Here is a 16651-nt window from a genome sequence, read left to right as displayed (position 1 = left end):
TGGTTGTTTTTGCTTTTGGGGTCTAATAACTGAATTTTTTTCTTCTACTGTTTCTGTTGAGTTTTGATTATACTTTTTAATTTTCAAGAGCCCTTTCTTAATCTCTGACCATTCCTTTTACAAAATCCTGATTCCATTTTATAGTGTCTTTATCCTTCTAGGGCTTAGTTTGTTTTGATGTTTTTCTCTGTTCCCTGAATGGTTTTATTTTGGAGGGTCCCCCCCCCCCCCCCCCCCCCCCCCCCCGTGTTGGAAACCAAACTTGTGCATACTAGGCACTCTTAGTATGTAGTGTGCCTGGTGCCCTTGGGTGTCAGAAAAGGGCATCAGATATCCTAGATAGACCTTGACTTCTAGGCAGTTAAGAGCTGCTCTGTGGTGCTGGGAAATGAACACAGGCCTCTGTAAGAACAGTAGCTGTTTTCACCCACTGAGCCGTCGCTCCAGCCCCATCCTTCTTTTTCTTTTTGAAAATGATGGCCAGTGAGATGGCTCAGTAGTTAAAAGCAGCTGGCTGTGCAAGCCTGATGACCTGAGTATGATCCTTGGAACCTACAGAACAACCTCCTTAAGAGTTTTCCTTTGACCTTCACACCTGAACTGTGACACATGCCTTTTGCATACATGCCACACTCCATTAATCATAACATGATGCTTTTGGATTGGGATTTTCTTTAAAGATATGTTTTACCCTTGTCTTTTTGTTTAAGAGTAGCACTGCACAGCTCTGACAATGGATGGGGCCATTGACATGAGTTTCCCTAAGAGGCAAGAAGCAAGGACCTTCTTTACTGCAAGCAGACACTTGGAATTCTGTATAGAGGACCATTCTTCTAGTGTTTGGACTTCGGCATACAGGCTGCCTCTGCTGACCCAGCTGTTCTCACCATTCATGGACTCCTTGTTTTTAGCTCTAACCTTGCCCTCTCTGTCCATGCAATCCCAGTGTACTGAGCCTGTTCCCATCTGGCACAAAGCTTTAGCAGCCTCCTTGAGATTAGTAGGATCTTTCTGTTCTTCAGATTTCTTCTTGACTTACAGACTCTTTTGTCTACTTTGGTGACCTCATGAATTCTCTTTATCCTGAAGGTTGTGTTTATTTTCAGTTGAGGAGGGTTTAGGGGAGAAGGCAAGAGGTTGGTCTGCTACTTTTAGTTTGGCACCCTTTTAGTCGTTTGTTTGTTCTTTTGGTTTTTTGAGACAGGGTTTCTCTGTGTGTTTCTGGCTGTCCTGGAACTCACTCTGTAGATCAGGCTGGCCTCAAACTCACAGAGATCTGCCTGCCTCTGTCTCCCAAGTGCTGGGATTAAAGGTGTGCACCACTACTGCCAAGCTCTCTCTCTCTCTCTTTTTAATCTGTCCTTTGAGCCTTTGGGGGCTTTTCTTTCTGACATTACAAGGTGCTCCTTGCTCAACTTGTACCCAGCCTACCCCTGCCTTGGGATCAGTCATTTCTCCAAGTAGCCCTCATTTGTTGTGGTTGGGAATAATGTGAGAGATCCCAGCAGAAAGATCTAATTAATATGAGTGTGAGTGAATAGGTACATCTGCCACTGATGGTGTGTATGTTTTCGTTGTCTGACCATGAGTTACCATTGACAGCCGCGATTCTTTTCAATACCGTGAGCTGACTGACCCCTGTCTCTTCCATATTTGCTGGATATGCTCAATGTGGAGAGGCTGGTTCCCATCACCTTTAGCATGTCTACTCACTTGCTTAATTTTATAATCAGAGAAAGTAAGTTTCAGAATTTCTAGCCCATACTATTGCAAAATGTACTCAGGTAATTAGAGTTCAGCAGTTGCACACTTGGTTTTGTCTGTACATGAACAATATATAAAGCAGTATGTTCAAAGTTGGAACTAGTCATCCCTCCCCTTCCATACACTTACTTGAAATACAGCTTCACTCATTTCTGTATATTTGATTTTCCCAACTGATTCTTGCTGCTTTTAGGCCAAACTTTAAGTAAATAGACCATTATCATTGTTTCAAAGGTTAAAATTTCATAAAAAGCTATTCTAAGAATTGTCACTACACAATCCCTCCCACCCACTCTCCCTTACCTTCTGGGTAACAGTTTAAGTTCTAATTTATCCTTTCTGTTGTTTTTTAAATCAAATATGCAGGTACATAGGAATTCTTACCTTCTCCCACAAGAGCCAGCAAACTATGTATGCTTTCTGTTCTTTGCTTTTTGTAATTTAATGTTGTATCTTATATATCACTCCAAGTTTGTAGGAGTAGTTTTTTCTTTTGTTTTCTTTGTGTAATGTGTGTGTGTGTGTGTGTGTGTGTGTGTGTGTGTGTGTGTGTGTAGGCCTGAGGTCAATGTCAGGTGTTTTCCTCTAACACTTTCTACCTTAGTTTTTAAGTAATTAATTTATATTGTTTTTGTATAGGCCACAGAAGAACTTTTGGGGGTCAGTTTTCTCCTTCCACTGTGGGTTCCAGGGATTGAACTTAGTTCACAGGTTTGCCAAGCAAGTGCTTTTACCTGTTCAACAACTTTGGCAGCCTACCACCTTATGTTTTGAGACATGATCTTTCCCTGAATGTGGAGCTCAGTGATTTGATTGGACTGGCTGGCCAGTGAGCTCTAGGGACTGGGGACTCTCCTGTTCCTGCCTTCACCTTCCCATTGCTAAGATTACAGGCAGAATTCTCTTCCATCTCCCCTCCCTCTCCACCTCCTCTGCCTTGTTTTTTTGGAGACAGGGTTTCTCTGTGTAGCTCTGGCTGTCTGGAACTCGCTCTATAGACCAGGCTGGTCTTGAACTCACAGAGATCCATTTGTCTCTGCTTTCCCAGTGCTGGGATTAAAGGCATGTGCCACCACCACCTGGCCATGCTCAGCTTTTTAAAATGTGGGTTCTGGAACTAAAACTCAAATCCTCATGCTTTCAAAGAAAGCACCTTATGGACTGAGCCATTTCCTGGGCTTCATTCCCTGCCTTTTTCTCTTCTCTCCATTCTTTTCTCATTCATCCATCCATCTATCCATCCACCTGTCTATTGATTTATTGGTTTCTAGTGTATTCATTTGTGGGTGTGTCACAGTGAAATGCAACTTGTCTTCCATATGTGAGAATGTGGGTTGTTTAGAGTATTTTGCAGGTAACAATGATGCTGCAACTAACAGCTTTGTACACATAGGTTAATAATAGTAGTAGTAGTAGTAATAATAATAATAAATTATAATAAATTACTACTATTGGGCTCCTTGGAGGATGAATAAACATTTAACATTTTGATTATGTGAACAGTAATGTGTAAGTGATTTTGTAATAATATATGGATGTTTGTCTGCATTGTTATTCCCATATCCTGTGGTTTTACTAAAATAGTGAAGGCTGTTGAAGTTAAATACTTCACTGAAATTATTTTTCTGACTGGAAAACCTTGAAATCAGTTGGAAGTTGCCTTGGGAACTTTCTTAGTCAGGAAATAACTACTCATATAGTTTGGGTCGAGGTTCATATTGAGCAGTGGGCTGTGTTAATGCACGTTCTTATCAGTGCTGTTGCCCCAGACCGCTGAGAACCAGCTCTTTCTGAGACTTTTTTCTTTTAATTTACTTTAGGTTGTTCTGTATTGATTGTTAACTTGGCACTTCTTCAGGATTACAGAAGGCTGTAGGACAAGACAGTTCTGCCTAGGCTAGAAAAAAAGATTTCACTAGAAAAAAAGATTTCGCCTAGTCCTCTGAGGTGATTGATGACTTCTAATCTTGTTCTGACTCATATGCAGTGAAATACAAGGAGCCCTGCTGCTTTGCTAGTACCCATGTGAAAGATTGGTAGCATAGCTCCCCACCACAGCTGACTTGAGTGGGTTATGTATATGCTGAGGTAAATGATCTCAGCATTGGGCTGACTGGAGCTCCCACACCGGATCACCTCTGCCTCTGAGAAATCTCCAGTTTCTGTGTATGAACCATACAGTCCTAACAGTTTTCTGTGTGTGCCCTGACATGGAAAAGGCTGGTAGGAGACTCAGATGGCTAAGGAAGAGGTGAACTATGTAGGATAGAGGGTAAAGCCTGTCAGCCCAGAAAAGTTAATCACATCTTAACTCTGTGTGACTTGAAATCACTCTTTTTTGTTTGTTTGTTTGTTTGTTTTTTGTTTTTTCGAGACAGGGTTTCTCTGTGGCTTTGGAGCCTGTCCTGGATCTCACTCACAGAGATCACCTGCCTCTGCCTCCCGAGTGCTGGGATTACAGGTGTGCACCACCACCACCTGGCTTGAAATCACTCTTACTCACTTTTCTAAAATAAAAGTTAGAAATTAAAAACATTTTGAAATGACTTGACCTGTAGCCCTTAATAGTATTGAGATACAGGTCAGATCATATTAAATAGTTAAGAAATATAGTAACACATGCTTCCAGTTTCAGCATTTATGGAGGCTGATGCAAGAGGACTGAGTTAAGAGGCCCACTGGAAGACTGTCTCAAACAAGAAGAAAAAACATACTTTATCATATTTCTTTTGTCTGAACTTTGACATTTTCATTTGTTGCTATACGGACAATGTGTACTGACAGTGAATTAAGAAGAGATACCAATGGGTTGAGGATTTAGGCCCTGGGTTCCATCCTCAGCTCAAAAAAAAGAAGAGATACCAGGCTGGAGAAATGGCCCAGTAGGTAAGGTGCCTGTCACACAGTCATGAAGCTGAGTTCAGCACCTCAGCACCCACATAAAAGTCTGGTGTGGCAGTGCTAATCTGTAGTCTTAGTATTGGGGGTCTGGGATGGGCCTGAGGCAAAACAAGTACATGGTGCTCACTGGCCAACCACTTTAACCAGATCGGTGAGCTCCAGATTCAGTGGAGACTCTATAAAAACAAGCTGGAGGGACTAGTGATGTGGCTCCATGCTGAGGAGTGCTTGCTGCTCTTCCCAAGAACTGGAATTGGTTCTTGGCGTGAATGTTAGGGAGTACACAACCGCTGTAACTTCACTAACTTCAGCTCTAGGCTATGTGGAACCTCTTCTGGCCACTGTGGACTCCTTCACATATGTGAATGCACACACACATCCATATCCACACAAGTAGATCTTCAAAAACAGTCAGACACACACACACACACACACACACACACACACACACACACACACTATCAAAAACAGAATAGATAGCAAGGAACATTTCAGTGGATTAGATTGGAGAACCAAGATCTAGTGTCGGTTCTAAATGCCTCTGAATTTGCAGTATTTCAGTGGTTTTGGTATTTGATTTACTCCAGTCCTTTAAATGTTCTTACAGTTTTTTCTTTTAAATTTATTTGTATGTATGAATGCTTTGTCTGTATGTATGTGCACCACATGCATGTCTGGTGCCCGTGGAGGTCAGAAGAGGGCATTGGATCCCTTGAAACTGGAGACTATGAATGGTTATGAACTACCATGTGGGTGTGGGAACCAAGCCTGGTCCTCTGCAGGAGCAGCAAGTGCTCTTACCAGCAGAGCCATCTCCAGCCCAGTACTTAAATGTTTGAGCAGACTATCATCTTAACTAATGTGTTTGAACCTCTTTATGTTGTCTCTCAGGATGTGCTTCGAGATATATTTTATTCTTAAATATTATACTAGGCATGTCTGATTTTATTTTTTTAATTAATCAACCAATCAATCAATTAATTAATTATTTTTTTGGTTTTTGTTTTTGTTTTTCGAGACAGGGTTTCTCAGGTTCACTGGAGCCTGTCCTGGAACTTGCTCTGTAGCCCAGGCTGGCCTCAACTCACAGAGTTGCTGGCTCTGCCTTCCAAGTGCTGGGATTAAAGGCGTGAGCCGCCACCGCCCGGCGCATGTCTGGTTTGAATTATTCTAACACTAAGGTAGTTGTAATAATTTTGAAATAAACTTATTAAAGTCAGATATTTCGTTTAATGTAGCTTTGAATATAATTTAATTTAAGTCAGGGATAGAGATATCTGAGAGACTTTTGCTGACTAATGCTATCTATGTATTAAGAGATTCCCCTGTGAAAATGTTAGATGCATTTTCTTTCTTTTTTTTTATTTTTGAGACAGAGTTTCTCTGTGTAGCTCTAGCTGTCCTGGAACTTACTTTGTAGACCAGGCTGGCCTTGAACTCACAGAGCTCTGCCTACCTCTGCCTCCCGAGTGCTGGGATTAAAGGTGTTTGCCACCACCACCCTGACTTGCTTCATATTTTTTATGAAGTCCTTATCATGGCCATGTGAGGTAGCCATGTCCCATCTGGTGGTGAAGAAGCAGGTTCTGGGACCAACTGTTGTTAGGTTAAAGCAACAGGATTAAAAAATGGTGGATTGTGGGCTCTAAAATCCATGCTTGGATCATTAAATACAGGACTCTTAGCAGGTTTGTTTGCAGTCTACAGAGAAATAGTTAAATTCCTGTAAAGGCAACCAGTTCTGTTCCATATACTTTTGTATGAAGATTTCGGAAGGGTTCTTTTGTTAGGGTTGGGGGTCACTCACTGATCAAGGCTTTTGCCTAATTGAAACAATGCAACAGAAGTTCTGATCATTGTGTTTCCTGGTGATGTTTATACTTACTAAAGAATTAATCAGTCTTAGGGCTGGGAACACACATGACTTTGAGCTTTTGAGTCTCTATAGTATGTTCAGTACCGGAAGGTTCCTTATGTAAAGCAGGTTGTTCAAGATAGACTTCAGTACCTAACCTTCACTGCCTCGCTGTACCTACGGACAGCTTCGGTTCCTGTTGGTGGAATGCCTTAAAGCTCCCTTGCTCACTTAGCTAATAGTGCTGGGAGTGCTGATGAGCCGTTTGGCAGATGGGAAGTATGTTCATGCTGGGTGGTTCTCTATCACCGCATCCTAGTAATTCTAAGTAACTGTGAGCTTTGCTTACAATTTTGTGGGTCAGAAAAAACTTGTCTAGGATTTCATCAGGCAGAGTACCTGTAATTAGGACATCTTAACTCACATGTCTCTGTGTAAATGATTGCTTCTCTGTGCTCCCATGATGTCATTTCCTCTGGTCTCTTCAGTTTAGGCTTACAGTACTTCTGTTTTAGCAGTCAGACCACTCACATGGTGGCCCGTCTCCCTTTGAGCAAGCATTCCAGACAACAGCAAGGGGAAGAAGTGAGCTCACAGGACTTGGGTTTGCATGGGATCACTCTGTCATATCCAGCTGTCCCGGGCAGTCACAGAATCAGGAAATGAGAAGGGAGAACTCTTAGTGGGAACAACCACAGAGCAATGAAGCAGAAAGGGAAACCTGTCATGACAAATGCTTAGCTGACTTGACTAAGGGATAATTTACTCATCTAATGATTTAAGAGAGACTGGAAGAAGAAAAGGACAAGGATAAAAAGAGAAGAGTGGAAACAGTTTTCAAGTGGGAACTGCGATGGGCTTCCTAACTGTCTTCCTGGCCTGGGCCCCGAACTCTTGGTTCTGCAGTCTGCCCTTGAGTCCTTGCCTGGCATGAGCTTGGCCTTTGGTGTCCATGCTGGCTCTTCTCCGTTTTGATCTCCACTTAGCCCTACAGCCCTTCCAGGCTCACCCTCTGGCCCTGGCTGCCTCTTGTTCTAAGAACTCCATGTTGTCTTGATACCTGGAAAGATGATACATGATAGCTATAGAACATTACATGCTTGCTCTTAATTTCAGGGGAAATGGGCTAGTCTGCATCATAGTTCTACTTATATTTATGGACCCTTTATGATGAATGATGCCACCTTATCCTTAAAATTGAAGAGGACAGTATTTTTACTGTTGGATCTTATGTGTACATATACTTCAATATTAAATTAGAATACTTTGATCCTATTTTTACAAATCCATAGTTATAATATTCAGGTTTTTATTTAATTTACCACTAATGTTTAAAAATTATAAATCTGCTAGTATAAATTTGTAGTATCAATAGCTTTAAATTTGGAACATTAAATTTGTTACTACGAGAAAAGTAATGTAGTTTTGTAACACTTCAGACAGTGTAATTGAAAGTGAGAGCAGCTTCCTATGTCTCTATTCCCTACAACTGTTCTCTTTGGGGGAACAGAGGCTTGATTTTTGAGACAGGCTTTCTGTGTATATAGCTTTGGCTGTCCTGGGATGTGCTTTGTAGACCAGGCTGGCCTCAAGCTCAGAGATCCATCTGCCTCTGCCTCCCCTGTGCTGGGATCAAAGGCGTGCAGCAGCAGCAGCAGCAGCAGCAGCAGCAGCACCACCACCACCACCACCACCACCACCACCACCACCACCACCACCGCCACAGCCTGGCTTACATAACTGTTTTCAACAGTTACTGTCTATCTGTCCAGACTTTGAAACAATTTCTTTGCAGGTGTAGACACAAGCATATAGTTAAAGTGTCTTTTAAAGACAGAAGTGAAGCCAAATGATGTGGTACATTGGCACATGTTGTACATGCCTGTAGTCCCAGCTACTCGGGAGGCTGAGGTAGGAGAGTAAAGCCCAAGGAGAGGTTCCAGACTAATTTGGACAGCACCATGAGACTACTGTCTACAAACACAAAACAAGGGCTAGCAAACAAAAACTGGCCTTCCTACGATGGTGACTGAAGCCTCTTAAGTCAGGTACTTTGGAGGATGAGTCAAGAGGATTGAGAATTTGGGGCCAGCATGGGCTAAGTAGCAAGACCTGGAAAAGTAGCATGTTTTAGACCTACTGCTTCGTACCAGTCTGTTCCTTTAGACACTGTATGAACAAGTTCCAGCTGTCTCTCAGCAGATGAGCAAAATATGTAACTTCCTCATGCCTCTTTTCTGAATATAGTTCATACCTCCTGGGATTGTAAAATATTAAATGAGGTGATAGTCACAAAAGTTATAATAGTTCCTGGCATCATAACAACACTGGGTGCTATAGAAATATTAGTTCACTATAAATGAACTTTATTTTAAAGAAGGGTATTGTTTAGGTTGCTAAAATATTGAGAATGTTACAGGTTAAGATTGTGTGTTTGGGTAAGGCTCTGTGTTTCCCTGTTGCATCAGTGTTTGGCTGTGGTAGTTTGAATAGTGATTTTAAGTACTTCTCACCTCCTCTACAGCCCTCCTGCTGTAGTGAGATGCTGTACTGACAGGCAGTGTGGTAGGATGCTTGCCTGTGGGGTGATGGAAGGTATATTATTTATTTGTTGGTGTTGTTTACTTGGCTTGAGAGAACATAAGATACAAAGGAATCCACTGTAAGAGTTTTTATTAGGAAGGGAGAGGGTGGAGGTGGGCAGGCCTACGGAAAAGAAAGGAACCAGCGAGACAGCAAGGAGCAGAAAGAGCTGCTTTTATGGGTCACCTTGTGCATGTGTATATGGGCTTGTGTGTGCATAAATTATGTGACCACACTGGGCACGGATTATGGATTACATAGGACCGATGTAAGGCCCTGGAGTGACTTAAGCATTTTGCCTGACTGCTGACAGCACTTACACAGTCATGTGACTGCACAAGTGGCTAGGAGTAACAACTGAAAGCCATCAGGCTTAGAAAATAATATATATATATATATATATATATATATATATATATATACACACACACACACACACACACACACACACACACATATATGTATATACATGTACATATATATACTTATTCTTTGGTTAAGCCTCTTGTTTCCCTTAGATTAACAATAATCTCTCTTTTAAAAAAAAAGTTGGCAAACCCATGAAACAAATACAGCTATTGCTTTATGAAATTTTGTTTTCAAGCTGTATAAAATACATGTGTATTGTCTTAATAAATAATAAAATCATCAAAAAAAGGATTATTTATGTTTATTTAATGTGTGTGCCTGTTGCTCTTGGAAGCCAGAGAAGTATTGGAACCCCTAGAACTGGAGTTGCTGCCGTGTGGGTGGGTGGGTGGACCGGGAGGGGTCCTCTGCAAGAGCAGCAGGTACACTTACTCCTGGGCCATCTCTTCAGTACTTGTTTAAGCCTTTTAAGAAAATTAGGTAGAAAGTAGAATTGGAAGAATTGTATTTATGAGGAGGTGATGTGAGTGCCTTTCCCCCTAGTTCTAGCCTGCTTTTAAAATGTTAAGATTTTAGAGGGTATGTTAGTCACTACCTGCTCTCCATTTTAACAGTGAAGACATAGAAAGGAGTCATGATGTTCTCACTCTTGTCTCTAGTAATAATGGTAGAGCCAATACTAGAATCTGGACTTCCGGTTCTTACCTTTCTGAATTCTTGTTTTTTGATTTTTTGGTTTTCTGAGACAGGGTTTCTCTGTGTATCCCTAGCTGTCCTGGAACTCACTCTTTTGACCAGGCTGGCTTTGATCTCAGAGATCCACCTGCCTCTGCCTCCAAGTGCTGGGATTAAAGGCGTGCACCGCCACTGCCCAGCTCATAAGATCTTAACATGCAGTAAATTTTAATGTTATGACCTTTCTATTCTTAAAATGCCTGAGAGTTAAATTTATATGATTACATATTGGACTTGAGTGAGGTAATTGAATGAGGGAATGAAAAACATTTCTTTATGAGTTGCTGGGAATCAAACACAGGGACACCAACATGTTAGGCAAATGTCCATCACTGAGACACAACAGTCCAACAGAAAATTGTAATCCACACTTTAAAAGTCTCTATACCCTCTCCTTCCTGGCTCTGCTGTAACACTTAAATGAAAATAATTGTCTCACACCATCATCAAGAATTACGTGCATTTCATTTGTCATATTTTCAGTAAAATACCTTTAGAAAGCTAGGATTAGTCTTAACTGTGACTTAAGGTTATATCTCTAACAAAATCAAGGAAGAGTTTCTATTTATAGTTGTATATGACCTAAGTGGAAAAAGATGTGATTAAAAGAGACTTTAAAAGAAGAAGAAAAAAAAAACCCATCAAATGCTTTTAATGGGAAACTAGCCTATTAACCTATTGGGAGACTGCAAAAGACACTAAGTAGTAAAGGGAACATGTGCATGTATGTTGAGTTTGTGGTGAGGCTGTTTGATTTGAGGCAGTTCAAAGGCACAACGTCGTGGGCTTGCCTTTTCTTTTTGATATAGCTTTCGGTAGACAGTCGTCTGTGTAAGCTCACTCCTAAGGTGTGATTCCTCAAGACACCTGCAAGGCCATGGAATTTATAATCACAGGATATCAATAGAGATTGGGGAACAACAGGAAATAACACAATCCAAATGCTATGTTGTATTTTTCTTTTATTAGTGTGCAGGTCCAACAAAAGCCCCTGGGTCTGTTTGACTTGTTCAAGTGTCCACTGTGGAAGGTATGTGATATATTTATTATTCATTACCCTACTTGCTTAAAAAATTTGCCTGAAAGCTTTATATTAAAGTGTATTTAATACTTTTGTTAATCATAGCATGCCATTTTTTGTAGTGCTCTCAGGTTGAATACTTTGTTCTCTGATACTGCAAGGGAAAATCTAGGGGGAATCCCTTTTTGCTGCTATGCAGAATTAAAATTTGGTAATTAAGATACCTACTAGTAATGTTTGCTTGGGAAAATGAAACAAGGAAACTTTTAAATCTTGAAACAAAAGTTTAGCAAATAGTTGTTTTTTAAAAATCTTTTGAGTAGGGTAAAATTTAAACCCACTTCAAAGTAGTGTACTTGATGCCATGTTTTCATTACTTCACCATAATTGCATGGAGCCGGTCTTGTTTCACTTATCTGCCCTGTCTACTTCCTTTACTGACTTGAATCGAACCCCAGATAGATTTTTCTGGGGGAAGAAAATCTTAAAAAGAATTAAATATTTACAGATAATGCAATTACCTTTGAAAGTGACCTCTCTCTGTAGTTACTTATTCCTGCCAGAGATTTCAGTTCAAATATTTTGCCTTCTGAGTCTCGAGATGTGGCTCAGTTGGTAGAGCACTTTGCTGGCATGCACGAAGCCTTGGGTTCTGTTCTCAGCACTGCACAGCACTTAGTGTGGTAGTTATTCCTGTGTTCCCAGCTCTCACAGGTAGAGGCAGAAGGATCAGAAGTTTAAGATTCTCCTTGGTTATGATCAGCCTGGGTTATAGGCCATCCTTGGTTACAGGAGACCTTGCCTCAAAACCAAACCAAACTGAAACAGCAAACATTTTGCTTTCATGTAGATTTAGTAGCTCCCATTTCAGTCCTGAGCATTTCTTTCCAATTTTTGGCTTTAAAATGCCATTATTTAGATAACTTCAAAACTACTTCTAACTGTAGCTTAAGGATATTTCTACTTCAATTTAGCTTTAGAAATCATGTAGTCTGAGCGCTGAGTATGGCAGGCCATGCCTGTAATTCTAACATGTGGGAGGAGGATTGCTGTGAGTTTGAGGCCAGCCTATGGGAGTTCTGGGATAGTCTAAATTAAAGAATGAGATCTTTGAGCCAGGTGGCGGCGCACGCCTGTAATCCCAGCACTTGGGAGGCAGAGGCAGGCGGATCTCTGAGTTCTAGGGCTGCCTGGGCTACAGAGCGAGTATCAGGACAACCAGGGCTACACAGAGAAACCCTGTCTGGAAAAACAGAGGCAAAACGAAGAGAAGACAAATAAACAAAAAAGAATGAAACCTTCTCTCAAAAAAATAAAGCAAACAAAACCCAACCCACCACCCCTTCCCCCCAAAAAAGAAAGGAAAAGGTATGTTGTGGGGAAGATGATCTACTTTGAACCTCTTCTAGCAGTCAGATAACAGCTAAATCACAAGGATTTGAGTCTATGTTGTACTTACTGGAGATACTTTTCCATTGTTACTTTAAATCCTCATTGCATGAAGAAAGCATTTTTTTGTTGTCCAGTTATCTTGATTTTTCACACTGAGTGCTGGAATTGAGTATCCTTCCCATGAACACTTAAGAGTACCTTTGGGAAATGTTGTGTATCTTCATTATAGTTGCTGTGGTTTCAAAATCTCCAGGATCTGGGGAGCCTGAAAATACTTTGTTCAGATAATTTTTTAAAAAGACAAGTAGAAGCACTTATATTCTCCACTGAAGAGTTACCTCCTCTGGTAGCTCTGAGAGGTGGGGTTGACAGTGCAGTAAGTGTCATGTGGCTCCTCCAGAGTGTGCTGTATCTAGATGCTGAAGGTCAGACGCCAGTGGAAAGACAAGGACGTTTCTGAGGGAAAAATGGGAAAGATTAATGTTCTTGACAAATAGGAAGCAACAAACAGTTCTCTGGGCTTTGGAAAAGTTAGTTGAAATTTTCTAGATTCTTCAGGTGGATTCTTTGTTATCAAAGGCAAATTCAAGTTTAGATTTTTTTTTTTTTTGAGGCAAGGTTTCTCTGTATAGTCCTGGCTGTCCTGGAACACTCTCTGTAGCCCAGGCTGGCCTCAAACTCATAGAGATCCACTTGCCTCTGCCTCCCCAGTGCTGGTCTCAAAGGCATGCACCACCACTACCTGTCAAATTTAGAAATTTAACTTATTTTCAGAGAAGTATGTTTAGTTGACGAAGTAGATAATGGAGAGCAGCCTGATTTTGATCTTGGCATCTCTTATGTAATTTTAGTTATTGTTGCCAGATATACTGATTTTTCAGTAACTTCAGACTATCTGCCTACAGGGAAGTCTTAAATGAATATTCTTTCAGTTTAATGTTTCAGAAAATATGGTGCTTCAGCAGATCTGAGGTAAACATTCTACCGCTCTTAACAACACCATCCTGCTTAGTTTCCAAATTCTGGACATTGTTATTGGGATCTGTGACATCCATGGTAAACTTTGCTTCTTGTGCAACAGACCATGTGTCTTAAAAAAGTTAAAATCTAAAACTGTGAGGGAAATACTTTTATATAATCCAGCTTTATATTGTTAACTTCTGACTAGTGTATTTGGGTATTGGCCAAAGCATTGCTAATTTTACTATTATTCAATAATTACACTTTTATCACTGGCCTTTATAGGGACATTTAATATTACTTCTTTCATCAAAATTTCTAGTTAGTATATTGGGTTTCACCATGACATCTTCATACACAAATGTCAGTGTCCTTTGTTCTTAATCACACAGGAACAATTTAAATATAGAGGACATTTGGAAACTGCAGCATTATAGGTAAAGATCTTCTCTGTGTGTACTATGTAAAGACGATCAGTTTCCAAAGCCCTCAGTTGTGTATGGCATTCATTATTGCTGTTGTGAGGGCATTCTTCCTTCCCATTCTTCATGGTATGTGCTAAGAAGACAGCACATGAAGGAGGTTACTGAGCTTATACAGGTAGAGGTTAGCTTTTCAGTTAAACAGCAAGCGCTTCCTAGCTAGCAGCAACACATTGTATCAATAGTGCTTCATGGGCCACTCTCCAAGCAATTGGTTTGTTATTTACAGCAGTTAAATATATATAGGGGAATGCTAATGGAGTAACCACACACACTCATTTTGAGTCATGGATTATTTAATTTAATTGCCCAATAATCCATGTGATACACATACTGTAACCTCCATTCACAGGTGAGAAAACAAGTACAGAAAGGTTAGTAACTCACTGTGCTCCTATGTCCAGCATGTGAAAGGCCTGACTTTGAAAGGCCAGCTTCTAAGCATGTGCCCTTAATTGTTATTTTATTTTAAAACTCAGTCTACTTTGGGAGGCCGAGGATCTATGGTTTTAAAGTTCAGGGTTAAAAAGTATTAAAAAAAAATGATTGAATTCTGAATTGAGGTTAAGTGTATAAGTTTTCTTGGAATGTAGAGGCTGGACTCCAGCTGACTACACACTACCACTCTCCTTTCCCAAGGTATGTGCAGCTCCTGATTAATTATACTTAGGCTGAAACTGCTAAGTCTGTCTATTTTGGTGCCAGTGAACCAGCATTTGTTTTCACCACTTGAAGTTTTAAGTAATTCCTGCCTTCTGCAGACTGGTTGTTTTCAAGGAACTGGGTTGTTCATGTCCTAAGGGTTTTCTAGTGGAGGTCAGGACAGGTTCCACAGCCCTGTAGGTAAAGGATTTAGGTGCAGACTGTATGCTTATGGATGCTTACTTTGGTTCCAGTTTTCTTGCTGTAATAAAATGATTTTTAGGGCTGGTAAGATGGCTTAGTTGGTAAAGGCACTTGCCACCAAGCCTGAGCCCCCTGGATGGACCTACTTGGTAGCAAGGGAACCTACTCCTGTGGATCATCTTCTAGCTTCTGCTTGTGTACCATGACATGGACCCCTCCCTAAATAAATAGATGTATAAAACATTGTTGGTCACGTGATAGTGGCACACGCCTTTAATCCCAGCACTCGGGAGGCAGAGACATGGATCTCTGTGAGTTTGAGGCCAGCCTGATCTACAGAGTGAGTTTTAGGACAGTCAAGGCTACAAAAACAACAACAAAAAGCCCCCACAAAAACAGAAACTTGAGTTGGGAAGCTACACAACTGGTAGGAATGTAACTGACCGTTGGCTGTGTTTGTCCACGTGGAGAAATTGCAGTTTTCCTGAACTTGAGATGATGATTTGTGTTTTGTTTGGAGTGTTGTAAACAAATGCATTTCCCCAGTGCTGCTGCTGAGGCACTCAGAGAAAAGGTCGGAAGCCATCTCCAGGAGAGCACAGATTGCCTCCTTAACTGTCTCACTTTCACATTGTAGGTGCAACTCCAGCATATGGCCCCAGGAAAGGAGGAGATTGATTAATTTGTGTACAGAGTTTATTTATTTACTTATTTTTTTTTAAAATAATAACTCAAGCTGGTGTTAGCAATTTGAGAAAACTTTAACAAGAAAAAAAACTATAGGGAAAGTATGAACATAGAAGTTAATAGTGACACTATAAGTAGCACTTAAATATATCATCAGATGATTCATTGTTTTCAAGAGTTCTCATTCTAATTTGGTTAACAATTTCATCATCTTTTACTACTTTCCAAAGCAATATTTAAATTAAAATAAAAATTTCACTTGGCTTTGTAAGGTATGTGAACGGCCATGCAAAAAAACATTATGAAGATGCACAGATCCCCTTACCCAACCATAAGAGATCCGAAAAGCAAGAGAAAGCACAGCATACAGTGTGTATGGATTGCAGTAGCTACAGCACATACTGGTAAGTTAATATCTTCTGGAAATGGTATCGGTTTAACAAATGTGTCCTAACAAGTTAAGCTTCTTTGTTTGAAAGATTGTTTTGATAATCTTCTTTATCTCATTGTGGTTCTATTCTCTTCTACTTCCTGAGAGGTAAATGTCAAGAATTCAGTGTTACCAACTCAGCATTTCAGGCTGTCTTCCCTGTAATGGGGAGGTTGGAGATAGCCAGGCCAGGTGGTGTATGCCGATAGTCCTAGCAGTTGCAGGCTGAGCAAGATTCTGAGATAGAGGTCATCCTGGGCTACAAAGCTAGATCCTGTGTCCAAAATGTATAGGTTGGAAGCTTTGCTGTCTCCTTGTAATATAATGTCCATGTTCATTTCATGTAAATGGTAGTAGTCATGTCTGTTTTTGTGACTACTTAGGAGTGAGTTATTCAGGCTACAGGTGATGTTTAACAATTTGTTACCCATTGGTATATGCAGAGAAGTTGGAATTTGCAGTTTTAACTTCTGTGTGAAGCAATTTTTTTTGCCCTGATCATAAATTATGATGAACACTTTTTTAGTTGTTTTACTTTCAATTCTAAGGGTTGCTGACATTGGGGGAGCATTTAGAAGACCCTTTTAGAGTTATTTATTATGTATTTGCTAAATAGTTCTTGAATG

The 16651-nt window shown here is 40.5% G+C and overlaps 1 protein-coding gene across 1 annotated transcript in view; it reads left to right on the top strand.

The window, feature by feature from the left end:
* Usp3 (ubiquitin specific peptidase 3) overlaps window positions 1–16651 on the top strand; it is a 74765-nt gene that overhangs the window by 13483 nt on the left and 44631 nt on the right. Inside the window, exons 2-3 of the mRNA XM_036192971.1 lie at window positions 11177–11237; window positions 15868–15999. Of these exons, the coding sequence (XP_036048864.1) occupies window positions 11177–11237; window positions 15868–15999 (193 nt within the window). The remainder of the gene's footprint in view (window positions 1–11176; window positions 11238–15867; window positions 16000–16651) is intronic.

This window comes from Onychomys torridus, chromosome 7 (assembly GCF_903995425.1).
Source record: "Onychomys torridus chromosome 7, mOncTor1.1, whole genome shotgun sequence".
Classification (NCBI taxonomy): domain Eukaryota; kingdom Metazoa; phylum Chordata; class Mammalia; order Rodentia; family Cricetidae; genus Onychomys; species Onychomys torridus.
This window is presented reverse-complemented; position numbering and strand designations above follow the sequence as displayed.